This window comes from Drosophila takahashii, chromosome 2R, assembly GCF_030179915.1.
Source record: "Drosophila takahashii strain IR98-3 E-12201 chromosome 2R, DtakHiC1v2, whole genome shotgun sequence".
In the NCBI taxonomy this organism is placed as follows: domain Eukaryota; kingdom Metazoa; phylum Arthropoda; class Insecta; order Diptera; family Drosophilidae; genus Drosophila; species Drosophila takahashii.
Genome location: NC_091679.1, coordinates 28,883,725 through 28,909,771, shown reverse-complemented (window position 1 = coordinate 28,909,771; position 26,047 = coordinate 28,883,725). Strand labels below are relative to the sequence as shown.

At 43.3% G+C, this 26,047-nt stretch overlaps 4 protein-coding genes and 5 non-coding genes across 20 annotated transcripts; 5 read left to right on the top strand and 4 right to left on the bottom strand.

Annotated features, from left to right (window-relative positions):
- Positions 1 to 121: 121 nt before the first annotated feature.
- On the bottom strand, positions 122 to 25,857 carry ATP8A (ATPase phospholipid transporting 8A1). 12 transcript variants are annotated; one of them, XR_011417741.1, is made up of 12 exons: positions 12,743 to 13,419; positions 8,456 to 8,579; positions 8,175 to 8,358; positions 7,948 to 8,108; positions 7,691 to 7,888; positions 5,663 to 7,034; positions 4,312 to 5,118; positions 3,997 to 4,250; positions 3,842 to 3,940; positions 939 to 1,021; positions 514 to 738; positions 122 to 456 (listed from the first exon to the last, which is right to left on the bottom strand). XR_011417741.1 is itself a non-coding variant. In XM_070212168.1 (11 exons), the coding sequence occupies exons 1-11, from the start codon at positions 15,934 to 15,936 to the stop codon at positions 641 to 643; spliced, it is 3,381 nt and encodes a 1,126-aa protein (XP_070068269.1). In that variant the 5' UTR covers positions 15,937 to 16,149; the 3' UTR covers positions 122 to 640. The 12 variants fall into 12 exon arrangements, 10 of the variants coding, with proteins under 10 accessions (XP_070068269.1, XP_070068265.1, XP_070068264.1 ...); XR_011417742.1 differs by having other exon boundaries at positions 551 to 738; XM_070212168.1 differs by lacking the exons at positions 939 to 1,021; positions 12,743 to 13,419 and adding exons at positions 1,542 to 1,573; positions 15,885 to 16,149 and having other exon boundaries at positions 122 to 738.
- LOC108060036 (putative odorant-binding protein A5) lies at positions 8,917 to 9,623 on the bottom strand. Its single transcript, XM_017145576.3, has one exon. It carries the CDS (start codon positions 9,536 to 9,538, stop codon positions 8,954 to 8,956), a length of 585 nt encoding a protein of 194 aa, XP_017001065.3. The 5' UTR covers positions 9,539 to 9,623; the 3' UTR covers positions 8,917 to 8,953.
- Positions 17,459 to 17,532, bottom strand: TRNAI-AAU (transfer RNA isoleucine (anticodon AAU)). The gene has a single exon. It is a non-coding gene; the product is annotated as a tRNA-Ile (tRNA).
- Positions 18,206 to 18,326, bottom strand: TRNAL-CAA (transfer RNA leucine (anticodon CAA)). Its single transcript has 2 exons — positions 18,289 to 18,326; positions 18,206 to 18,250 (listed from the first exon to the last, which is right to left on the bottom strand). It is a non-coding gene; the product is annotated as a tRNA-Leu (tRNA).
- TRNAI-AAU (transfer RNA isoleucine (anticodon AAU)) lies at positions 18,516 to 18,589 on the top strand. Its single transcript has one exon. It is a non-coding gene; the product is annotated as a tRNA-Ile (tRNA).
- TRNAL-CAA (transfer RNA leucine (anticodon CAA)) lies at positions 19,095 to 19,216 on the top strand. Its single transcript has 2 exons — positions 19,095 to 19,132; positions 19,172 to 19,216. It is a non-coding gene; the product is annotated as a tRNA-Leu (tRNA).
- Positions 19,609 to 20,272, top strand: LOC108060037 (uncharacterized). Its single transcript, XM_017145578.3, has 2 exons — positions 19,609 to 19,880; positions 19,937 to 20,272. The coding sequence occupies exons 1-2, from the start codon at positions 19,674 to 19,676 to the stop codon at positions 19,982 to 19,984; spliced, it is 255 nt and encodes an 84-aa protein (XP_017001067.2). The 5' UTR covers positions 19,609 to 19,673; the 3' UTR covers positions 19,985 to 20,272.
- On the top strand, positions 20,414 to 21,528 carry Ser8. Its single transcript, XM_017145575.3, has one exon. The coding sequence runs from the start codon at positions 20,710 to 20,712 to the stop codon at positions 21,487 to 21,489; it is 780 nt and encodes a 259-aa protein (XP_017001064.2). The 5' UTR covers positions 20,414 to 20,709; the 3' UTR covers positions 21,490 to 21,528.
- Positions 24,616 to 24,689, top strand: TRNAI-AAU (transfer RNA isoleucine (anticodon AAU)). The gene has a single exon. It is a non-coding gene; the product is annotated as a tRNA-Ile (tRNA).
- Positions 25,858 to 26,047: the final 190 nt, after the last annotated feature.

Genomic DNA, 26,047 nt, shown 5'->3' with positions numbered 1-26,047 from the left:
TCAAATTGCCAGTGTGTACACACTGTTATTCAACTGCCAATCGTTAGTTGGCGCCAAACAATATATTCAAACTAGAAAACTAGTAACAAAAAATTTCCCCTTCCCCATTAAAAGCCAGCAATCACGTACGAGAAATATGATTTATTTCCTTTGAATATCAGCGGTTTAGTGACCGAAAAATACAGAATCTTTGCCGACATCAATATGTTCTTTTTTGAAATTCACAATAATGTAATGCATATTGTAGGTACAAATGTTTACAGTTCACTTAGAGATAGACTTTTAAAAAAGAATGCTAGTCTGTATCCGTATCACAAAGCAGCGCCAAGGACAAGGACAGATACGAAGGACCGAACTTTAGCCTCTTGAATATGTTTTCTTCGCGATCTTACAAAATAAATAACAGCAAAGACAGATAAACTTATATGCGCGATATTCAATGTTGTGTGGCCTCTACTGCAAGTGTAAGACACATAGAGAATAAATGTGGTGTGTGTGTGCTGTTTGGCCTACCAGAAGTGTGCTCTGATCTGGTGAATAGTCTAAATACCAATTGAAATCTAAATGTTGACGTTGTTGCTCCGCTGCGGTTTCCTATATACATGTGCACCGTGAGATCCGTAGTCCCAGCATTTCCGGCTTAGTTTCCCTCGGGCTTTGGCAGATTCGTATCATAGGCACGTATAATGATAGACTGCGGCACAGCTCCGCCCTCCTCCTGGGAAAATGCATATCCATCTGCGAATTTGGATAAGGTCAGTTAGAATCTTGTATGGCACATCATTCGGGATGTTATGTGTGGTATCTGTAATGTGTGACTGTGTTTCGTAGTTCTCCCCTGCATAGTTCTCCCCCCAATGATCCCCGGTTTTCGGACCTACTGCTCTGGGTGTCCTACCACTAATGGCTTTTTATTCCTGGAACTGAGTGGTACTCACGCGATAGCTCGAGATCCGTTTCGACTCTCGTGTTGGCACGACGGGTAAAGACATTACGTAGCAGCCGGGCCGTTTCCGTGAATCTGTTGGGTTAATTTTTGAGCGGGTCGGTTACAGTTTAGTAAAGGGTTTGGTTTCAATTTCGTGGGGTGGGGGGATGGGTTTCCATTTTGAATTGTTAGCACTTTACACAGTTCTTGCAGTTACAAGGTCAATCCGAGTTCTACGGCACGGAGATTTTCAGGGGCTTTGGGGCGGAGGAGCATACATACATATGTATAATCAAATCAGGATGAGCAACGAGGTGTGTACCAAATTGAGGGGCATGCAGAATACGTAATAAATGGAGGAGAGCCTACATATACTTTAAAGTTGGCAAATAAAAGGAATACGATGCGGTTCTGGAGATAAAAATTACAACGAATCTTTGACACTACATAAATCATAAAATTCGTACCATAAAGTGTATACAAGGTTGAGGTCCTATTCACCCCTAAAACTCCCGCCTGGAAAAAAAACCCTTTGACTTGGTGATATGGGTGATATGTATCGTGTTGTGGGTGTAGTTATGGATTTTGTGGCTTTTTTCTGCGATTTACTTACACCGAATTATCGATCCCAAGGCATACATGGTACTGCGCACAGAGACATTTACGCAGAGAACGTTCAGAGAAATTTCAAATAAACATTTTTCAGAATTTTGCTGTTGACTCTTTGACTTTTATTAAATAATATATTGATTAGTTATTGTTGGGTGTGTGTTTTTGGGTTCTGCGAGTAGGTGTTGGGTGTTATTGGTTAAGTCGCTTTGTTGGGTGTCGAGTAATACAAAATAAAACATAATAGGTACATACAACATAAGTGCAGAGCGTATCGGATCAGATCGTATTCAGATCGGATTAAAACAATCAGCAGCCATAGAGTTAGTACAAATACATATATATATATCGTTGGCCGAATTAAATTGCATGCGAGCTGGGGGTGGACGGTGCGGGATACATATATTCAAAACTGATAAATACATATCATCTGGGTACCATCACATTCCAATAACGTTGGGATGAGTATGTATATCGGTTGGTTAATCATAGATTGTTTAGTGGTGACTGATTACGCCTTTACAACCTGACAAGTCTCTTAAGAGTATGCGTTATATGTCGAGCTAATACATAAGTTAACTTAGCCTTTTGGGAATGATGATAACACGGCCCAAAAAACAAAACATTTCCTGATTATTGGCCTATCCTACGTGCCTAACCACCTGGCTACTCCTTAGGCACTATCACAGTTGGCAAATAGTTGTTGGTTAGCACATACAGTATGCGATGTATAAAGAATCCGCTCATATATAGTACACATGGAAATACGATATGAATTCGACAGTTCTTAGGAGGTACTCGATGCGATGCGAGACGGGAAATAGGCCCGTTCGGAATGCAAATTACAATACTATACAATGCTCACTTATTACTAATACGGAATAACACTAGTAAAATAATTCGATTTGATTTTCTTTGCCTTCACATGTGCAGAGTGGCCGTGGTGGGTGATCCTCCTCCTCCGCTGCTTCTCCTGGCACTCTGCATCTGGCCGCCCCGCCACTTCTGCCGCTGCCGGCTGCGCTGCTGCTGCTCCGTGTCCACCTCCAGCTCCAGGTTCTCCACCCGCAGATTCGCCGACTCCACACTGGAACGCGACTCCAGGTTGGCGCGCTGATCGTGCGAGATTAGGGCGTGGCTGGATCGTATCAACTTGCCGAGGGCGTATCCGAAACCAGAGTCACTAATGCGTCGCATGGGTGCAGGGATTTTGAAGGGGTCATGGATCGATTGCGAGGCATGGAACATTGGTACATGGATTCAAGGGATGGAGGATGGCGGATAGAGGAAGACAGAGAGATTACATTTTAGGGATTTCAATTCATTAGATACTTGCTCATGGTGATGCGGTCGAACATTGAGTAAATCTGATTCTGATTGATGCTGGCTGTTTTTTTTTTGTTTTTTTATGTTCTGTCTTAGCTCAATTAAATTGTGTTTGTTTCGTTTAATGCGCCGATTTTATTAACAGCTCAACACAGCCGATTGTTTATTGTATTTAAATTTCAATTGCATTCAAAATTGCTACAAAATGCGTATCAAACTAGACTAAATACATAACATTTAGATATAAGTTGTAACTCGTATTTAACAATAACTAGTTGTGCGATTTGTATTGTATGTTGGTATGCATTTAAGGAGGTTACCAATGAACATAACACATGACGAGAAGAGAAGGTGTTCAACAACTTATCTTACTCTAGTCTCTAATACTATTTACACATTTATCGGCTAATACTAAGTCAGTTATCCTCGTCTGCGATTTATTTCCTTATTGATACGGTTCCTGGGCTAACATTTGTGCGTTCACTTTTAAGTATATATATATTTGGAGCAATTTTCGGTGGCCAATAGTCAAGAAGATACTTTGGTTTCACGTAATAAGCACTAACATACATCGCAAGTTCAACAAACACAATTCGAGGAGGTGGAAGTGCGGCAACGGAATGATTTGGATTAAGTAAATGCATATATGACCCAAACGAACGCTAAATAATAACTAGGATAGGTTTCGATATCGGTGCAACGACTACAAGAAGCAGGATACTGAGTGCAGGCACATATGTTCAATCAGCCTTGTTTCGGGTTGGTTGGTAGGATCGGGATTTGTAGAAATATCAACGTCTTAGGGGTCTAGTTAATATTCAGCAAATGCGCAACAATTCAAATTGAAAGTATAGATTGGTTTCGTTTTTGGACAAACAATAACTAAATACATATGAGGTTATGTATGTTCTGGGGACCCTCCGGGCCGGAGGAAAAGCGTACTACTTGGGTCGGAAAGGCGATGGCTTCGATACTTACGAAGATCGCGGCTCGTTCATCACTTCGGAGATGTCGCTGCGTCGAATCTCCGTCTCGCGAACGGCCTCTGTCAGAGTCTTAAAGACGGTGTTGTGCACCCTGGTAAAAGAGTATATGATTCCAGGTATTCAGTGGCATTATCCCCATTCACTCACAGTTTACAGATCACATCGATCAGCAGCGTGGTTATGGGCACCAGCATCAGACAGAAGTAGAAAACCGGCGTCGATAGCAACTGGATGTCCATGCCGCGGAAGTTGCTGGCAAACTTGAACGTCGGCCACACATGGCTGTAGATCAGCAGGAAGCTGAACCACAGCACTATGGAGCCCCAAATGGCCAGGTGGGTCAGCCAGGTCCACGAGTTCGTTATGAGTCCGGCCTTCAGGCAAACGGTCACGATCACATACTGAAAATGCAGAAAGTAAGTAAGTAAGAAAGTAAGTAAGTAAGGAAGGGAGATGCCTCACCGTGTAGACCAGGTTGCCCATCATCAGGTAATCACTGGTCTTGCCATCGCCCCAGATCACCTCGCCCGTGTAGGCGGCCAGCGGCAGCCAGAAGAGGAACACCGAGTGCAGCAGGGCATTGAATATCCAGATCCAGAAGACCTTCACATTGAAGAGTTTGGCGTTCTGCGATGTTTTGTAGAGCATCGGATACCGGAGCATCGTCTCCGCCGTGCAGAACTTCTCGAACAGTCCCATGGCGAACGGCGGCATGGCCGTGAAGACCACGTTGTACAGGCCGATGGTCCAGCGCTCGAACAGGATCTGACCCGACCAGCCGGAGTAGAGGGCGAACCACAGTTCGATCACGTACAGGCACACGTTCTTGTAGAAGCTGTACAGGATCAGCTTGGAGATCCTCGCGTAGTTCCAAGCGCCGTGGACCAACAGCAAGCGCTGCAGGTAGCGAAACTGGGCGATGGAGTAGTCCGAGGCGCAGGCCGCCTGAAGACCCTCCACTCCGGATATACCTATGCCCACGTTCGCCTTCTGGATCATGGCCACATCGTTGGCCCCATCGCCAATGGCCAGGGTAACCGCGTTCGTACTCTGGGTGACCATCTCGACCACCTCGGCCTTTTGCATGGGTGAAACCCTACAGCAGATGACCACGCGGCACAGGAGGCAGAGATCCTGGAAATCGTTGCGCAGGTCACAGCTGAGCGCGTACTTCAGAGTGGTGCCATCGATGACGAGGGCCACATTCACGTCCTTGGCCGACGAACTCTTGAACTCTCCATAGTGACGATGGATCACCTCACGGGTGGCCTGGAAAATAATTTAAAAATGTGAATTAAATTGAATTGAATATCAAGGTTACACCACTGAATAATTCAATTTTTGTTTTATCATAGTATGCCATGAAATTTCTGATTTGTTTAATTCAATTCTATGTGAAATCAATTCAATGTTTTTCTAATTCATTTCGAATTGAATGAATGAATTATTTTTATGAATTCTTTGAATTTGCCAGATTTTTTTTTTTGCTTACTTTTGAGAACAAAAAGTGGAAAATTTTTAACAAATCAATGTTAACTGCATAGTAAATAAAACTCAGGCAGGTTTAATCACAAAATTATGACCCTTTCTTCTTCAAAAGAAATTATCGTTTGAATTTGTTCGAAATTATTTTGAATTATGTCGTTTGAATTATTTCGGAATTCATGCCATTCATTCATTCAATTCTATTAAACTCAAAATTCAAATTCATTCAATTCTATCAAACTCAAAATTCAAATTAATTCATTCATATAAAACAAAAAATACAAAATAATTCATTGAATCCATTCATGCAGGGCTCTACACCACTCACATCGAGGCTCTCCTCGTTGAGGATTATGATGTCCATGGAGTGGCTGATCAGGCGGCAGGAGTAGCCAATGTTGATGGCCGTCTCCTGCTTGTCGCCGGTGAGCACCCAAATGTAGATGCCAGCGTCCAGCAGAGAGGCGATGGTCTCAGGCACGCCATCCTGCAGGCGATCCTCGATGGCCGTGGCGCCCAGCAGGCGCAGGTTGTTCTCAATCAGATTGGCCGCATCCTCCAGCTTGCTCTCCCGGTTCTGCAGGGCCACCGAGGCCTTGTCGAAGGTCTGGCTCCACTCCTCGTACACATCCTGCCGGATGTCGGCCACCGCCAGGCAGAGCGTCCTCAGACCATCCGAGGCGAACTCCTCTAGGTGACGCAGCGTCTGTTCGCGGAAGGCTTGACCCTGCGGGGCCAAACGCTCGTAGATCACCGTGTCCGCTCCCTTGCAGAACAGCTTGATCTTGTTGTCCGGCGTGCGAACAATCAAGGACATGCGCTTGCGCGTCGACGTGAACTCCAGGACATTCAGCACTTCGTACCGCTTCCGGACGCCCAAAGCATTTATCTCCACGTACTTGGGGGTGCGCGTATCGAAGATATATCCGAATCTCTGGGCTCCCTCCACCAGAGCCCGCTCATCGGGACTGGCGGCGTGGTAGATCATAGAGCCGTCGTCCTTGCGCTCGGGAATGACCGTGTGGCACACGGACAGCAGGACCAGGAACTCCTCGATCACGGCGGCCGTCTGATGGCGACTGAGGATGTTCTGCACCAGCTGCGACTCCTCCGGCGTGCGCTCCGGCGTATAGACATAGCCCGCGATGGAGCACTTCTTGAACTCCATCACGTTCTGCGTGAGGGTGCCCGTCTTGTCCGAGAATATGTACTTCACCATGCCCAGCTCCTCGTTCAGGTTCGAGGTGCGGGCCATGGCCGGCGTGTTGGACTGCTCGTGGTACATCTCGATGTCGTAGTTGATAAAGATCGCCTGCAGGAAGCGCACCAGCTCAAGGGTCACCTGCAGCGAGATGGGGATCAGGTTGTTGTACAGAATGAAGAAGGTCAGCAGGTTGTAGCCGAGGCTCTTGGTCTTGAAGTCGGTGAGGCCCAGGTACCAGTCCGTTTCCGAGTGCTCCCGCGTCCAGAACAGATTGCATAGGCCGCTGATGATGCACAGCGAGATGAGGATCATGAAGAGCATGAGGATCTGGGTGTTGGTCAGCTTGTCGACGGTGGAGCGTTTCAGTGGCGCCGAGGTGGAGTTCTTCATCAGCTTCGTCTCCTGGCCCGAGTAGACCACGATCCCGAACACCCAGGCGGTGTTCCGCAGGATGGCACCGCGTTGCAGTACCTGATCATTGCCCAAAGCAGCTGGCCTAAAACGGAGAGGGAAATGTATCTCTTAGTTCTGTACAATGATAGTAAAAATAACATATTTTAAATATATAATCGCATAGTAAATCCATAGCTTAAATATGTTAAATTGCGACTAAAGATGCTTGAAAATTTAGAAAATCTTAAATACGATTTACATTTAATACGAATACATTTAATTAAAATATTTGAAATCACAAAAAAGAATAATTCCACGTCTTAAACTCTTAAACAAACTATTGTTGTTAAATTTAAATTAAATTAAATTTTCAAATTCAAAAGTCATAAAAGCTGAAATAGATACAAATATTGTTTTGTTAAATGTACAAATTAAGGCATTGAGGATATTTTCTTTTACTTAATTTGGATATTTATATATAAAAAGGAATTGTTATAAATACGTATTATGTTTGCTTCTAGTTTAAAATATTTGTAAATGCATTTATTGCAAGATCAAAACTATTTTTGAACCCCATTGAAATATATTTCTGCCCTTTTGTCATAAAATAAATACAGAATCTTGACTGGTGTAGTGGCGTTCCTAAAATAAGTTTCAAGATGGGTATCTTTCTGTGTTTACATGTCGTTAAATTTGTTTGTTTGCTTCTGTGTTTATATAACTATTTCATTACCGGCTATTTATACATTAATTACTCACTGCTTGCCGGTCTCCTTGAGCACCCCGTTGAACTCGTATAAATGCCGGTTGGGCAGCTCGCACTCGATCCTGCCCTCCAGTCGCTGCAGATCCTTCGTCTCCAGCAGTTCGGCGGTGGCGGGCAGTGCCTGCCGGATCTTCAGGTTCGTCTCGCCATCCAGATTGGCCGTCTCTATGAAGCACATGGCCTGCGGTTCACTGTGAAACGAAAAGCGGAGGTTAATATTTGCCAATTGGGGTTAACTTGGGAAACGCACCTGGACGAGAGGAGTATCAGATCGGCGGGGAAGAAGGAATTGATACCCACTTTTATGATGTCGCCCACTGTGAGCTCCGACCAACGAACTGTGTGCCAGGCGCCACTGTCCAGGCGTTCGATCAATCGATGATTAATCTCATTATCAGCACGATGTCGTTTCTAAAAATAATTATACAATTTGTCAACCTGTTAAAAGTTCTTTTAAAATTCTTTAAATATACTTACAATATCCTCAATTATCTCCTTGATGGCGCTCACCGAGAGGATGAACATCAGTGGCACTAGGGTGGTGTAACGACCCGTGGGCGATACCTCCGGGATCTGTTGCAGTATGGCGATTAGCAGGAAAAAACAGTTCGAATACCGCCGAAACTGCTCGAACAGGAACGCGGGCAAAAAGCTAATGAAACTGCATACAAAAGAGACAAATTGCCGGTTATTTCGGTTCAAATCCACTAATTTGGGTCATTGGCTAATTGATATGTGATAAGTGATATACCACTCACCTATATTTTGCCGTCGTTATGCGATTATTACAGTATTTAGTGGGCTGTGGCCCATTTAGGTTTATGACACGCCTCTCCCCATCATCTGCATCGTACCCCGCGGACGAGGTGAAGTCCTCATCATCTGAAAGTATCCATTAAAAGGGTGGTTAATAGGGTGTCATCAAAAGGGTAACAATAAAAAAGCTAAACGGTATTTAATACTGTGACCAACGAGGTTTCTATTAACAGCATATTATGGCTGATTACTTATTATCTTTGGAATGCTACTATTTATGATAGCAATCGGGAAAGATAATAAAATAGTATACTTGAATGAAAGTCTGCATATCAGGCATATCTATAAATTTATTTTTATGGCTAGCTATTATCGCAATATTTTATTAATCAGTCGGAAAGCTTAAAAATAATTCTAGCTAGTAAAACTTGTAAAATATTTTGAATTTAACATCTAAACAATTTCAAAGTTAAAGACATATGTGAAACACAGCTATTATTTTATTCTTCAACTTCAACAGTCAGAAAAGTTGGTGTCCACCGCCAAGTCCATTCCACCAGATAGAAATTGGCAGCGATCGGATTGCCGAGGGCGTACTTCCGTGCGAATTTGTGACAATTGAAGGTGGAGCGACCTCTTTCCTCGCCCTCGGGAATCAGGGTCTCGTCGAAGTCGAGCTCCAGATATTGCTGGAAGGCCAGAAAGACGATGCGATGGATGTTATTGCCCTCGATGGCCCGCTTGTTGTCGTAGGCGGCAAGCGTTTGACCCAAAGCGACGTCGCAACCCGGAATATTGCCCACCATCCAGATGAGCCACTCCGAGTAATTGTCCGGCGGCACATCCAGGTCGACCATCATTAGCGTATAGAAACGCTCCGGATCGGCCTTGTACCGAATGATCGGACGGTTGAGCACCTCGTTGATCACTATCGTCATGCCCGGCTTGATATCAATGTTGCAGGGATAAAGCACTGTGATCAGCTCCGTTGGCTTGCAGGCCAGCAGACGCGGGATGACGTGGTGCTGCTTGAGTTCCTTGACCAGTCTCTTCACCGGACAAATCTTCTTGCAGCTCACCAGCATGATGGAGAATTTTGAAAATTTGGATGGGAAGAAGTTTGGAGCTAGGCTCTACCAGCCTGCTATGAAAAGTTATTGATTGTGTTGCTTGAGAATGGATTCTCCACTTCTTACGAGTTCGTATTGAATTGCCTAAATGTATTTCAATCAAAATTGATCAATAAAAACATTTAAAAAGTCAGCAAAAATTATAAAGCTCTACTCCCTGCTTTTTCTGGGTAACTATAATTTCTTCTTGCATTCTAATCTTTTACTAGTTGTATTTCAAATTGGGATTTTTTTGTTGATTTATTTTTAAAGTTGTTTATTGATTGGCTTAGGTGCCTGGCATACAGTACATAAACTGTCTGCCTAAAGTCGTCGCAACTAGAACTTGAACCAGTTGGACTAAGGATTGCATATGAGGATCTGAAGACTAGAGCGACAGCCTCTGTTGAATGCAGAATGAGTACAACTTGATTGTAGGAGTCAAAATTGTTACTGATTTTATTGTATAAACTTAACGGTATTTATAGGTAAAAAGTGCATAGGGTAACAGAATAGGTATAAAGCAAAAGTGTCGGTTATTATGCATTATGCAAGCCCGGATAGTTACAATTCAGCAGAATAAGCTTGTGCCAATAAGTGGGTCATTGATAATGTTGCTGACGGCTTGACCCGATATATGATACTTCAGAGCGCTGACTTATAACTATTGCTGCGACTGAACAAAAGTTATAAAAAATTCCTTAAATAAGATACTTTTTCTGTATTTTATCACAGACTAAATCATAATTATTTTAAGATTTTTGGAAGGGAATCTATAAAACATATTGAAGATTGGTTGCAATATTTTTGAAGTCTGCGACACTTACGACTCCAACGGATGCGCAGCGCTTTGTAGACGTTACGAAAGTCCATTTTGACCCGGCGAAAAAACGCAGCACAGCGGAAGCGTCCTGCTCGATTCCCAGATGGCACCGCTAGCACCGATTCCACCGTCTCCTCGTCCTCCTCCTCTTCCGCTTCCTCTTCCTCGGGTCCGGGTAGCTCGTCGGATCCAGAGTCGCAATCGCCAACGGGCACGAAGGCGATGCTCTCGCCGGCGGTCTCCTCCTGATTCCGCTTGGGAAACCCCAGGATGGAGGGCAGTTGGTCACTGGTCACTGGCACAGCAAGGATAACGAGCCACAAGTGGGCGTGACCGTTGCGTCGAGCGGTATAAGAGTAGCTCCTTGCCGAGTATGATGGCGCCTGCGCTCCCGTTTTTCAATCACTGCGTATAAGAAAACACATTTTCCATCCCATCCGGGGGATTCTGTGGCATGCATTTGCATATACACACAGGCAGGTATGGTATTTGGTTGGAACACTTTGTAACCATTTATTCAGAGTGGTTTCCTAGCTTTTTATACCCGTTACTCGTAGAGTAAAAGGGTATATTGTATTCGTGCAAAAGTATGTAACAGGTAGAAGGAAGCGTTTCCGACCCCATAAAGTATATATATTCTTGATCAGGATCACTAGCCGAGTCGATCTAGCCATGTCCGTCTGTCCGTCTGTCCGTCTGTCTGTCTGTCTGTCTGTCCGTCTGTCCGTATGAACGCTGAGATCTCGGAAACTATAGAAGCTAGAAGATTGGCATTTTGCATGCAGATTCTAGGAATTCCTACGCAGCGCAAGTTTGTTTCAAAATGGTGCCACGCCCCCTCTAACGCCCACCATCGCTTATATACGATTTTAAAAATTTTAATATTTTGGAAAAGTAAAAATGCAGTTTTATTGTGTTTATCAATACCTATCGAAATGTAGAAGAAATTTTTCAAATCGGACCATTCGTTAAAAAGTTATGCGTGATCAACGTTTTCTATCTCTATCTCCATCTCCCTCGCACTCCCTTTACCTGAGTAACGGGTATCTGATAGTCGGGGCATCCGACTATAACGTTCCCTCTTGTTTTTGGCTAGCATCTTGGGCGAACAACTTTTTCACATCCATCACCTGGCAACGTGCCTCCACTTATCTTCCGTTTCGGGTATCGATTTGTCGCAATTAAGTTGACTGCGTTAAGCACGTGATATGCTACTAGCTCACTGATTTATAAGAATTCGGTTTCATAGACGTTGATTCCTTGGTAACTGCTTTCTTGACACTGATTGACAAACGATTGTTCACAGTTACTTCAAAGGTAGATAATAGTGTGCTATAAGAAAGCACTCCACCTCAACAGCGAACTTTTATTTTACTACGTGCGCTCTCCTGAGCTCCGATACTACGACTGAAATAAAATTTCAACGTGCTCGAAGGACCCAGAAAGGACAACAGGGATGGGTTATGCGGGGGGAGGGGGTGGTAACCCCTTTGCGCTCAGGTTGGGCGCCCCTTTGAGCTCAGACTTCCAATCCCCAAAGCTGCGTAGTGCATTCCAAAAGGAGCTTATAAAGCTTGCGAATTATCGTAAACCCAAAACATTGCGTACCACTCGGGGAGATAATGAAAGGGGGGTTTGTAAATGCAAGAGCAAAAGCGAAAGCGAAAGGTGTTAGCAAAACAAAAGGTGAGAAACGACGGAGAGGAGAGCAGAAAAGGGAATACGAAGAGAGCGCGTCTGCGCCATAAGACAAATGCTTGTGGACACTTAGAAAACAGTCGACCTAAAAACTACCCTTACATGTTATTCGAAAGTCAATCCATTTACTTTTTCATAATCCCCATTCGTTAAAGGTTTCGTAAAAAATATTTTTAAAGTCTAGCAACCAATTGCTAACATATTTCATTAAAATATTTCTGGTGAAAGCATTTTTATTATTATCGTTCTCCTTTTTTTTCTAGGAATTTAGTAATTTATAATAACGATAAAAATATATACACTTAAATTCAGAAAATACTCAATACGGTCATATCAGCGACTGGAATGTTATCAATAATGTATAAGCGTGCGTTAATAAAAAATTTATTAACGAAATTTCGGGATAACCCCGAGAATTTCACTATAATACCACATGCCTTATTGCTGACGTCTTCCGTTTACTTTGGTTTCGTTTTGTAGAGCTCGAATTGGTGACCCCAATTCAGAATTATGAGACAGACCTGAATAAAATTTTAAGAAAATTTTCCATGTTCCAAAAAAATTAATTTTTTGGAGCCAAATTTTACTACATAAAAGTTACGAATAGTTAGAAAATCGAATAGGTTGTTTAAAAAAAAAATCATAGAATAAATAGGCACCTTTTCGTTTTTTCCTTCCGAGTCCGGTTTTCTTTAGAAGATTTTTCAGTGACAGCCTGCTGCCCCCGGTCACTGGTTCGTTCAGCCTTCGATGCGGATTGCTGCCGTCAGTCTCTGTGACCCCAGGCACGATCCTGGATGGGGCAGCCTGATCGCTGTCCTCCGGCCGTGACCCAGATGGAGGTGCGCCTCCTTCACCGGGCGGAGCCACCTCTGGACCCGTGGTGGCGGTCCGCCGAAGCACCTGGCTCCTCATCCGCCGCACACCACCGCCGATCCAGCTCCGGATACTTGGCCACAGGCTCTGGGCGCCGAAGGTGACTTGGCTGGCGGTCGGATGTCCTTGACTGTGTCCGTTGCGCCCATTCTGGGCGTGGCTGCGGTCGCTGCCCGCTCCATTGTGTCCGTCCCTCTCGTTTTTGCCGGAGTCCGCCATTCTAACATGGCTCCACGACTGCAATTACCCCCACTCTGCACTCTCCACTCACTTGCCGGATCTTATCTGCTGCGACACGACACGATTCAATTAGTGGGTTCACTCAAAGGACCGCCGAGACTTTTCGCAATCGCGAAATTCTATTGCACTTTGGATTTTGCGTTTAACTGTCATTTTAATTCGACGTTGGCGATTTTTATCATATTTTTGCTTGATTTTCAAAAGCTTGCTGCGCTACTGCACACGGCAACAACTTGGAGACTACAGCGTTTAATAGAAGTTGACTGTTAAATCATTTTAATTAAATCACTTAATCTTTTGTATAGAAACACTCAATCTTTTGTATTGAAACAAAATACAATACTTGTACAAAATGTAGGGAATTGTGTGAACGTTGTTTAAATTCTGATTGAAAGCCCGGCTGATATTGTTCTCATTATTAACACGAAATTATAATCGAAAAATTCAGAACAGCTTTTCAATACAATGGAATAATCAATACTGAATTTATAAATAAATGCAAACCAATTTATTTTATTTTTCAAAAAACAATGTAAAATGCCCTGTATCAAATCATTTTTAATGTTCTCTTTAAATGTTTCAGATCATAAACTAAATATAAATATTTTATGCGGGGTCATTTAAAAAACTCCGCTAAAAAAAAATTTAAACAAAAATGCAAAAATGTTTTACTCTGAGGGTCACTTCTGTTGCTGTTTTTCCGAAGGCCAGATATTGATTTACTGCCCATTTGAGGAGGTAATTTAGTTGTCATTAGGTGAAGAACGGACGCAACCAACCCATCAACAATCCACTGAGTTAAAAAAGAAATGGCATTAGGATATGCACACATGATAATCTTTAAATCTGTTTGCCTAACCGCTTTGATTCAGTGTCTGTGCAATTTACCTTGGATTAATTAGCCTTAACCAACGGCCAGTTCCCCCAGGAAGCTCGGCTCGTGCCGTCAGGTAAACACGACAGGTAGACGGCCATAAGGAAATTAAAATACGTATGTTTAGGGGCGTGGTCGTGGGTGGTTGGATGGGTATAATAGACCAGCGAGCATCGACCTCGGAAATCAGAAGCTAACGAAGCGCCCTTTTTGGGCTGTCTGCGCTGACCAAGTGATAAACGAAGTTTTCTATTTGCGTGCACTGTACTACATGTTTTCCGGCCATAACTATATGCTGGTCACCCCCAGCAACAACAACAAACCGAATTATGGCACCCGCAGAGTCATTAAAACGCCCATCGGGGTTCGATTGTCAAAGGATTTTCCGGTGGCACTGGTGCACGTGTGGGGATTTGGAAATTGGATTCCTGAAATGGCGACTGCAGCCAAGGGTCGTTGGGGTTTATCGATTGCTCCAGTTTCTTGGGGAAATGCCTTGCATTCTGCGAGCACATGTAAGTACCTGTAATCAACTCCGAATGGCCTTGATGCCGACTACAAATAACAAACAAACGCAATTACACCTGGCCTGGAAAATCGACCAAATGATATACTCAATTGGACTCGGAGGGAAATTAGTCTTTAATATTAATGGGAAAAGGTTTTCATTGGGTGCAGTTGGATCTAAGGAAAACAGATTTGGATTTTTCCCCATGGAGTCTGACGTAAATCGGTTCAAGTAGATCCATCTCGTAAACATATGTGTCTACAAATATATACATATTTGCGACGCTATTAAAATTTATTCGGCCAGCCGCGACGGCGTCTAAAAATACCACCATAGACATAGAAATAAGTAGGTATTTTGGATTCATTCCAAGCGAATTTACTTATTTGTGGATTTCATATAAATCCAACATTCCGCCGGAATGCCGAATGCCAAAAGGGAGTGCATACCGTAAGATAAATCTTTACTGTACCCAAACAGAGCTAATTATATGGCTGTCGTAATTCCCGCAGGCCTGGGATCTTAAATTAAACATTGGGGCTGCACTTGAACGGTTTACTACTACTACTCGCCTGGCGATGAGTTGGGGAATAATTTCCCTAAAGAGAGGTGATAATTATGACCGAGCACTAATGAGTTTGAGGCACCCAGAGATACAGGAGATACAGTGAGGCACGTCTGTACTCGTAGTGCTTATCTGTGAAAGGTAAACAGATACAAAACACACAGATAACACTCAACGGTGTCACCACTTTTGGGGGCGTGGGGTTCTTAAGTCGGATCCTCTAGACGACACTGTTGTCCACAGGCAATCAATAGAAAATTATTGGCAAACGACCAATGTTACTGTGTCATCGTTTGTTTAGTTGGCCCCCAGCAGGCAAAAGCCCGCATTCTTTGAAACCTCCTCCGTACTTAAGTTCAGGGAACAGTAATGCCAGGCTAGATTATATAAGTGCGGGGTGACTCAAAGTAGAGCTGCATACCCCTTCATTTTCCCAGCTGCAAAGCTGCATGGAAAGTGCAGGGCAGCGTGACGAAATTGTCAAGTCACTTATTTTAATTTACGTGTATTTTTAGCACAACATTTTTTGTTGTTTTCCCTTCGCCCATCATTTAATTAATTTGAGTTTGGCAAATGAAAGCAAAAGTGACGAAAATTAATAAAAGAAAACAACTTTCTATACAGCAGCGGTTTTTGGCAACCAATGGGACGCAGATCAGCTGGGTATTAACTATACTATAGACATATAGAAGGTATATATGTGTCACAACGGTGACGAACTGACTCACTGGTGTTTACCTTCGAGTCTGTAGATCTGCTGGTTCCCAGCGCACCGATATAATAATGACATATCGCCAGGCACTAAACGGATCGAAACGACGAACCCCTTCGATTTCCGTGGGACTAATGCAATTTACCAGTAAATTAGTTCGCACATGCAACTGCAAATGCGGCTAATGCCCGATAAAAGGGAAAAGAGTCGCGAATCGAGAGCGTATAACAACCGATGACGCCAACAAATGGCTAAGAAAACTGGTCTGAACAGCATTTACAATTTACAATAAACAACAATTGCAGTTGCAAAACAACAGAAAGAGCGGTACTTAACATAGAGAGGATCGGGAGAGAGCTAACAGAGAGTGCCAGAGAGTGCGAAAGCGAATCGACTTTCCATGGCATTGCCAATGAGTGGATGATAATAAAACACGCTTTCAAATTGTCTTTTCCACGCGGTTTGTTGTTGTTACATGGAGAAAAGTGTACCACCCACAACGGGTAACTAACTTAATACTCTGCCTGGTATAAAAATAAACTAACTTAACTAAAAAATATTATTTCAAAACTTTGGAGTCTAAATTTTAAATATTTTATTTTTTTGATATTTTTTGCTGTGAATTTATTTTATTTTAATTATATGCAAATTTGTTAAAAAGTCTGTATTTTGTTAACACATTTTTATTCATTTTTTTCAATTTTTAAATCTATAGATATCATAGATATGGAACTGTTATCCCAACATATTTCTTTCACTGTGACCGTACATTTCGTACATTTGATTATACAGCTGCTACTCTTCATTGGTCGTAGCATAGCATAGCATATGAAAATCAAACGATAAATTGACGCGGTGCCACTAATTTTCGTGCATATGAAACAAGCTGTACGGAGGTGGTTGTTGTCCATGCAACAAATGTCCCAGCGAGTATAGTCGGATAATTACATTTGACCTTTCACGGCGCGGGTTTTTGTGGGTTTATTTAAATGCCGTCACTAATATCCGAAAGCGATTTGTGTGTTTCGGATGACTGTGCATCACTGAGATCACCGTAGAAATGTGTCGTACATGCTGGCTAAATATCCGATATCCAGTATTTACTTTTGTCAGTAACAATTCGCGTTGGCTCAACACGTCGACCTCGTTAACCGGTCCGAAAAGCGTCTCTCCGCTAGCACGACTTTTTGCTCGGCGGTTCGAAAAGCGACTGAAATAGTGAAATACTGAAAAGCTGAACAAATGAGCAGAGAGCCCCGAGTGGCGAAGCAACAGAGCAACCAAACATCAAGTGTTTGCCTTTGTGGGGTGAGGCGTATTTTGATTTTTGTATTAGCGGGCGGCGGTGTGTTGCCAGACCGCGGGAAGTAACCGCTCAAGAAATCAATTTTAGCTGGCGGTCGCCCTTTGTTACTGCCCTTTAACGGTTAATCAAGATTTACATACACGCAACACGGTTTGTAATTAGTTATCACACATCTGGATGTCAGAATTGGAAGGCCAAGTGTCAGGCTGACAAATGATATGAAAGGTCTAAGGACCAAGCCCAAAGATAATCATCCTTTGGCATCGTAAACGGTAAAAAAAAAAAATATCAGACTGGCCCATGAGGGGATCGAACCCGCGACCTTCGCGTTATTAGCACGACGCTCTAACCAGCTGAGCTAATGGGCCATGTGTGTTCGGCTGCCAAAAGGCGTTCTAGAGGAGAAAGCTTACTCAACTGACTTTGAAAATCAAAAATCAAAAGGAAATCTCAGCTACAAAAGCTTATTGTTCTAAAGTTTAAAACTAAAACTTTTATTAGTAAACATATGTAAACATAACTACTCAAATTCTTCACACTTGGTAAACTTAAAGCAAAACACTTTAAATATAAATAAATTTAATAAATTGACGAGTCATGGGTCAACCCGTTAAAAAATATTATTTCGTCCTTGATTAATGACTGATGATTTAGCAAGCAAAATTCAAAGGAAGTCAGAGTCAGATTTGGCAGAAAAAAATAATCATTGTTTTTTTCTTGAACTGGATTTTTTTTATTCTTCTGGTTTCGTCACGAAAAATATATCAACTTACAATTAAAATTACTCACTAGTCTTTTAAAAACTAAAGAAAAAAATATATTTTTTTCTTGGTTTAATGATTTTATGAGTTTATAATATTGTCAATAACAATAACACCCTTAAGAGAGGTTATAAAGTCGTGACGATCACATTCTCAAGGAATAGAATTTATGAAATCAAAATTTCTAACAAAAAATTTATAAGTATTTGACTAAACTAATAAACGCGTAAAAAGAAAATATTAGGCTCTATGCTTTCAAATTGTAAATAAAAAAAAAGTTTGTCAGAAGTGGGATTCGAACCCACGCCCTCAGAGAGGACCAGAACGCTCATACACTTTCGTTCAGAAAGCAAGATTCAACATCTTGAGTCTGGCGCCTTAGACCGCTCGGCCATCCTGACATATGGCAATCGGCCGTCCGAATCGCTAGTTGTGAGCGTGTATACAGAATGTATAACACTATGAGAACAGTTCTGCAAATGGTATAACAGTTCCTCATAACATAACATGAAACTGTTAAACGCAATGCCTAGCAGAGCTGTTAACTCAGCTCTTTACATTAATACGCATTTTGGCAGCCCCAAATACATGGCCCATTAGCTCAGCTGGTTAGAGCGTCGTGCTAATAACGCGAAGGTCGCGGGTTCGATCCCCTCATGGGCCAGAATGAATTTTTTGCTCATACTTTTTTTTTTAATGCACTTTGGAAATTAAAAAGTTGCTATAGGTTTGATGAAAATGTGTCCCGCAAGCTTTTCGTTGAAAACCAAGATAAGCTAAGCCCAATTATGGACGGCTGCTAACGTTATCTCATGCCGTGCACGTTAGGGCACCGAGTATCCTGCGGTGATGTCACATAAAGCCGACAAGGATGATCTAACGTGGTCTATTTCTTGCAGGGCAGCTAAGTGAAATGTCAATTCAATTTGCCATCAAGGATGATTGAATTACTCGCCCTTTCAGCTACCCAACGGCTGCGCGTGTGGGGTATCTTAATTTGCTTTGCCAATCAAGCTAAACGGTTTATTGAGCGATCTTATCTGCGCAACGAGTTGAAAATGCTTTTAGACAATAGATTGCAAACAGAGAAAATCCTTATTTATTGCTCTTTATCCCCGATTCCCATGGTGTTACTTAAGGACACATATTGGGCCGGCCCTAAATCAAGTGTCAGGATGGCCGAGCGGTCTAAGGCGCCAGACTCAAGGTTGAGAAATCTTGCTTTCCAAACGAAAGTGTATGAGCGTTCTGGTCCTCTCTGAGGGCGTGGGTTCGAATCCCACTTCTGACAAATATTTTTTTTCGTTTTAAGCGAAAGAAATAATACAAATTTTAGCCGGGTACCGAAAATAACTGAATTTTTGAAAGAATAAGTGTGATTATCATGTTTCAAAGGGGTTCTAAGCTGCGGAAACATGGAAATCTTGCAATTTTAAAAGCGAAATAAAGACTTTGGCTGAAGAAGTTTACATTCTAATTTTGCCGACCCTTGTGTTAAAATTCAAGATAATTGTATAATCAAAGTGCAAAAAAATAAAAGATATTTATATAAAAAATGTGTGTAATATTTTCAACATGTTGTTATTATGAAGATAGATAGTATCTATTAGATACCACCTTCAAATACAGCTTTAGTATCAACACAGCAGTTTAACCTGTGTAAGCAATCAAACCTGCTTTACTATATAAGTCAGATTCAAAACAAAGAATACGTATTATAATTTGTATATTTTTGTATCAATTAAAAAATGTCAGAGGAACAGCCGTCGAGCTCGTTGCCCAAGTCCATCCTAATCGTGAAGGAGGAGGAATTGGATGGAGCAGGAGGCGATGGCGTCAAGGAGGAGGTCTCGAAGCCCACGAAAAACGTCACCTTCAACCGGGTGGTGGAGTACTTCTGGTACTCGGATAACTTGACCAGATGCACGAGACACCTGATGTCCGACAACGACTTGGTAAGTACGGAAATAAAGCCGCCTTTCCATATTGATTTGTGTATGCTTTTTTCCAGCGACGAAGTATGCCGCCAGAGTCAAAAACTTGCTTCGTGAAGAACTGAGAACTAAGCCAAATTTATGACTCCATCGCCATATTGCAAAAGCAACACTGAACAAACACAGGCCACAAGCGGAAGTTGTTAACCGAACGTGACACTTTTAACCTAATTGGGGAATAAATGGCTGCCCATGTCCTGCCTGTCAGTTGTTTTTAATGCATTTCCCATGTCCGCCGATTGCCGAGGAAGCAATGGAGCAAATGGCCAATGAGTTATTCATGATTTGTACTTATGTTGTTATATTTTTGTGTGTTCGCATTAAAAGCATTAAGAGCCGTTGCTTACGACGTATTCTGGCCTTCGATTCAACTCAAAGCACGTAAGAGGGCATGCAATTTACAATGTTTTCTGTGTGCCGCTGCAGCGGAAGGAGTAATCTGCATTTGAAATATTTACAATTGGTAAGGCCCAGCTAGATGGAGGACAATGGATTATGGCCCCTTTGGGACGTCAAAACAAGCATTCTAACGATAAGTGTAAGCCCCGCAACTGACCTATCTCACCGAATCGGTTGGCAAATCGATAACCAGTACGTATATTAATCCTCCCAGCACCTGAAGATGGGCTGCCGGGCAATCAGCTATTGATACGGATGATATATGGCCGTGTCATTTGACTCCCTTATCCGCACGGGCAATGCCCAATGGTAATCGCCAATTGCGTGGCTATAAAAGGCCCTCCGAGGGCAGTTAGTTAGCCAGCCGAAGTCGAAGAGTGTTATTACAAACATGTTCCTGCTGACTGTGACTTTTCTAGCCATGCTGTTGGCCATCACGAATGGCGCAGTCCTTCCCTTGGGCCTGGAATCACCGCAGGATGGCCGGATTGTGGGCGGCATAGCCAGTTCTATTGAGGATCGTCCCTGGCAGGTCTCCCTTCAGCGTTCAGGGGCTCACTTCTGCGGCGGTTCCATTATCAGCAACAACATCATCGTGACCGCCGCCCACTGCCTGGACTCCCCGACCACGGTCTCCAATCTCCGGATTAGAGCGGGTTCCAATAAGCGAACCTATGGGGGAGTCCTCATTCAGGCGGCTGCCATGAAGGCCCACGAGGGATATAACTCCGAGACCAAGGTCAACGATATTGGTGTAGTGCGTCTGCAGACTAAGCTAACCTTTGGCTCCACCATCAAGGCCATTGCGATGGCAAGTGTAACGCCAGCCCACGGATCGGCGGCCAGCATTTCAGGCTGGGGAAAGACCTCCTACACGGGTGGCTCCTCCTCCGGAACGCTGCTCTATGCGGACACCAGAATAGTGGGACGAACGCAGTGCGCCAGTTCCACCTATGGCTATGGTTCGTTTGTAAGGGCCACCATGATCTGTGCGGCGGCGGCGAACAAGGATGCCTGCCAGGGTGACTCTGGTGGACCTCTGGTATCCGGAGGCCAGCTGGTGGGCGTCGTCTCCTGGGGTCGCGAGTGCGCCCTCGCCAATTATCCCGGCGTATTTGCCAACGTGGCCGAGCTGCGCGATTGGGTGCTCCAGGCCCAGAAGACTGTCTAGCTTAAATTAAGCTCAATAAAAACTAAACTCGTACTCGTACTGCAGCTGGCAGGGCTTTCCTTTCTACTGCTGCTTCCGCTCATTTGACTGCTCAACAGCAGTGACTTGTGAATTCTGTCCTTAGTCCCCACATCCCCACATGCCTCACTTGCGGCAGCAGGACGTGCCCTTCCTGTGGGCCACGCCGCTCGAACATGCAATCTGGGTCAGTCCACAGGGGTTGGCTGCCGTTCGGGCTGCTCGGGGGCCTTTAAATCCGGCGGGCCACCGGGGAGGCGGCACAATGGTAAGCCAGTTACAGCGTTTGCATACTCAACGCCCAGTACAATCGGGTGACATATCTGTGACATGGCTGCGAATGACATATAAAATCCCTGTCTATTCCATTTGCACATTTTAGAATTACTCTTTTGAATTTAAGTGAAGAGCCAAAAGGGAATTTTCCAGTTAAATTTTGTTTTTTATTACATTTTTTACAACCTATTTTCCTTTCTTATATTTTAAAGCCCTTCCTTTAACGGAACTTGACCAATTCAAACCCTAAGCTTAAAGCTTTTTTTTTAATTTTTGCCAAGACAATTAAAATAATAATAAAACGTTGGTATCAACAATGAAAGTTTTGACTGTATGTGGACATTAATTAAGTTATCTTTGCATTTCTGGGATGTACATAAATTAAATAATCATCTAATCTAATCATTATTAGTCTTCCATAGTCGTTATCAATTGTAAATTGCATAGCCAACAATAAATTATATACACTTTCTTGAAAAGAATGCCTGGGACTGCCTTGCAAACACGTATGATTAAAGCAGTGACTTTTTTAATTGCCCTATTTAACTGAATTTAATTGTAGCCCAACGGAAAAGTTTGCCTTGCAAATCCTTCTGTAAATGATTTATTACGTTTGTTTATACTAGCAAAAGTCGTATTATTCGTAAAGTTCTCTTAGCAATAACAGATAAATATTTTGTAGTTTCAGTATAAGTAATTAAATGGTTTGAAAAAGGAAATACGAAAATTAAAGTATCCAGAAACATACAAATGATTAAATTTTATTTTAAAGAATAAATAAATAAGGCATGAAAGCGATTACAAATTTATAAACCAGAAAATGTACGTTCATTTAGCTCATTTGGTTAGCTAAACCCATAACTCGCTAATCTTGTTTAAACCACAAGCATTCGAAAATGTCTTAAACCAATGTTTGCTTAAATTGAACATGGCAATCGAAAAGTATGGTATCTAAGCAAATAAAGTAGTTGGCAAACCAATCTCCGGGCGGCAATGGCAGTGAAAAACCGCACCCTCGCTCCACCGAGCTCCAGACGACGGGGCGCCAACGGTATTGATCCAAAACGTCGAGGGAGAGGCGACACAGAGAGTAGAACCCATGCCCCAACCCATCCACAAGCAGCATCTACAGATGGTGACTAGCCTATGGAATGCCAGGGATTCCTGGGAATCCTACCTTTCTCACACCCCAAAATCCCAACTCACCTTCGTACTCAGTTCGCTTCCTTCGCAGAAATGAGGCGGTCATCCGCAGGCCCCGTTGGGCCAGGACCGAAACGCGGCTCCTGCCGCTCTGTCGCGATAGAATGGAGCCCTTAGAATCCTTGCGGTTGGACGACCGTCGACGGGAGGACAGCGTTCCAGCTGCGGACGTGGCTACCGAGGCGGGTGGCTGCAGACCCGAGACCGGAGTCACCGGCGTATTAGGCGTGTCCGAGTCGATGAAGCCGAGATTGCTATTGGCACTGTTCAGGTGGATGCTGGAATGATCCGTGGGCCCGCACAGCGTAACGCTGCCGCCGCTATGAACGCTATGCGACACGGAGGCGGCCAGCTGCTCATCCAAGCCGTCCGAGGCGCGCGGCGTCAGGTGCTCCAGGGACTCGAAGTCCCGGCTAATGGCCGGCGGCATCGAGTGACGGAACCACGAGTCCTGCCGCTGCTGGGCGACGCGCTGCTGGCGCCTTCGCTGGCTGGCCGAGGAGCCCGAAAGGTTCCTTAAACGTCCATCGGGATCGTCCACGGATCCGTGGTCCGGACTGCGGAGCTCCAGGCTCTGGCGCTGGTAGTTGCCCGACATTTCGAGGGCTTCTCTTGAAGGAGAGCAGGGGAAACTAACTCCCAAGGCACTACTTTTGGTCAGGTTTTAGCCTCGGCAGGCACTCTCAAGGCACTTGTGGCACTACTACTACTATGAATCGTTCCCCAATCTCGTTATGTAAGCCGCTCAACCTGTGACTTGGTGGGTGCTTCCATGGCCGTCTCCTTACCCAATTTCCAATTCCCATGCCCAATTCGGGGGCCTTGACTCTGACAGGTGTTGAGAACCGGAACAACTGGCGACGGAGACGGAGACGCTGCCATTAGTCGGACGACTTTAAAGCACCGAATTCCAGCTAATACATCAAAAATTCATTGCAGTTCTGACATTTACGGGTAATATTGTTTGCCTGTCACGCATATCTGGTCGGCGGAGTTACGGGTATCTATAGACTTTCAAGTGGAATCAATCTTCCTGGCATGAATCTGTGACAGTCTAAATAATTAAAGCGTCGCTCACGGCGGAAACCTTCAGATTATCGAGCTGCAATTCGCGACTTCAAGTGTCCCGACTGCAGTGCTAAATTGAGTATTTACACCTCTCGAATTACGCTGCACCGTAATTTTGCGGAAGGTACGAAAAGGAGCGGGATTACGACGGGGCCGCCTTTCAACGATTTCCCACGGCAAATGGCAAAACAATTGCTGCTGCTGGCGGCAGCCGAAAAAAAAACACGTCCAAACCGAACCGAAGTCAAAAGCCAACTGCGGATCCTCCACGGGAAACGAGAAATAGGGAAAGGACAGCCGCCTTCGGGCCCGAGCCCTTTTTAGCCGAACAGCCGATGTGGACCATGAAAAGTTTTTCTTTAAAATTGTATATGTGTCGCTCAGGAATACCCGCTCGAATGTGGGCCACGCCAGGCACTAAATAAACTACGAGATAAATTGGGCAACTATGAAAATGCGACTGTTTATATTTTACATTTTCCATGGGCAAGTAGTTGTTGCCTCTGCGTGTGCTTTTCGTTCCCGCAACTTAAGTTTCTCTTGGCCGCATCGAGTCACCGCGGCCCATTAGCTCAGCTGGTTAGAGCGTCGTGCTAATAACGCGAAGGTCGCGGGTTCGATCCCCTCATGGGCCAACTTTACTTTTTTTTTTCTTTCTTTTTTTTTTTTTGTTATGTATTTATGGAAACGGTGGGGTAGACTTGGTATCCATGTGCAGTTATAGTAATCTTATCGTTTTATTGTTAGCGACCGAGATTCACCAAGGTTCTATCAACGTTTGCTGGTAAATTCTATTTTTAGGGGGCGTTTTCCACGAATTTATAAAAGTAGTTTGTATAATTGTACAGACTGTTTATGCTAATTGTATTTTCTGAATGGATTACAAAGAATAATGTCAATCCAAAGTTTAATAAACTAACAATGCTTACACATCTCAGTTTGCGTAACCTCTGAATCATTATAGTTATTTTAGCAAATGTAGTACAAACATATTTATTTGTGGGCCTATCTTGAACAAAAAGCCCCTTAGACGTTTGTATGTTACAATGACTAATATAACTTTTTTGATAGCATTAAAAATATGTCTTAGTAAAAACTCATTTGGAATAAAAAAAAATATATATATTTTTGCAATTAATTTGCAATAACAAAATGCAAATACAGAAATACACAGATTATTTCTATTCCAGGCAGAGAGAGAATCCAGAGCTTATAAACTACAGAAGTTAGAACTTGCACGGCTTGAGGTGTGGAATTACTTACACGGATTTAGGAGGCCGGGCTCGGGGGTTTCGCTGCGGCGATACGACAGGCGAAGGCGTGAAATGGAGGGCATAGCTTCCTAGAGAGCAACTGGTGACCGAACATAAACATCCGAGACAGTCGCAGAAGGGAAAACCAAGAAAAGGCGGCCCTTGTTTGGCTTCCGATTGTTTATTTCCGCACAATCCGTTCGGTTCAGTTCCTCGAAGAAGGCAAAAGCATTTATGCCAGCAAACATAAATGCCATACACTACACTCGCACTAATATTTACGCACTGTTGGTTTGGATGGTATTCTATTTAAACTCGGTGAATAGGGAACATATACATTTTACATATATGTTTTGATAAGGGAGTAAACAAAGCCGCAACTAGACCGATAAGGTGCTCTTACACCGTTCCACCCGATTTTCTCTATCTGGACTTGGAACTCGATTGGTCTTAACGCTTTACGGCTCTATAATTATTGTAAACACGAGTCGCGACGCTTGTTTTTGCTTTTTATTATTTCGCTTTGCGCTTTTTATGATTAGCAGCTGGCACGGTTGCATTCGCTTTTCTGCAGATCTGGCAGCTCTGCTAAAAACACCTGTTTGCAGTTTATCGAATATCGTTGGTGGACTGTTTAAAAAGTCCGTTAGGTCAATTTAAAAATACAAAATAACGGAAACTTAAAAAAAATCTACCCTATTAATATACCACCATTAACATATTTTATTGATTTCTGTTAT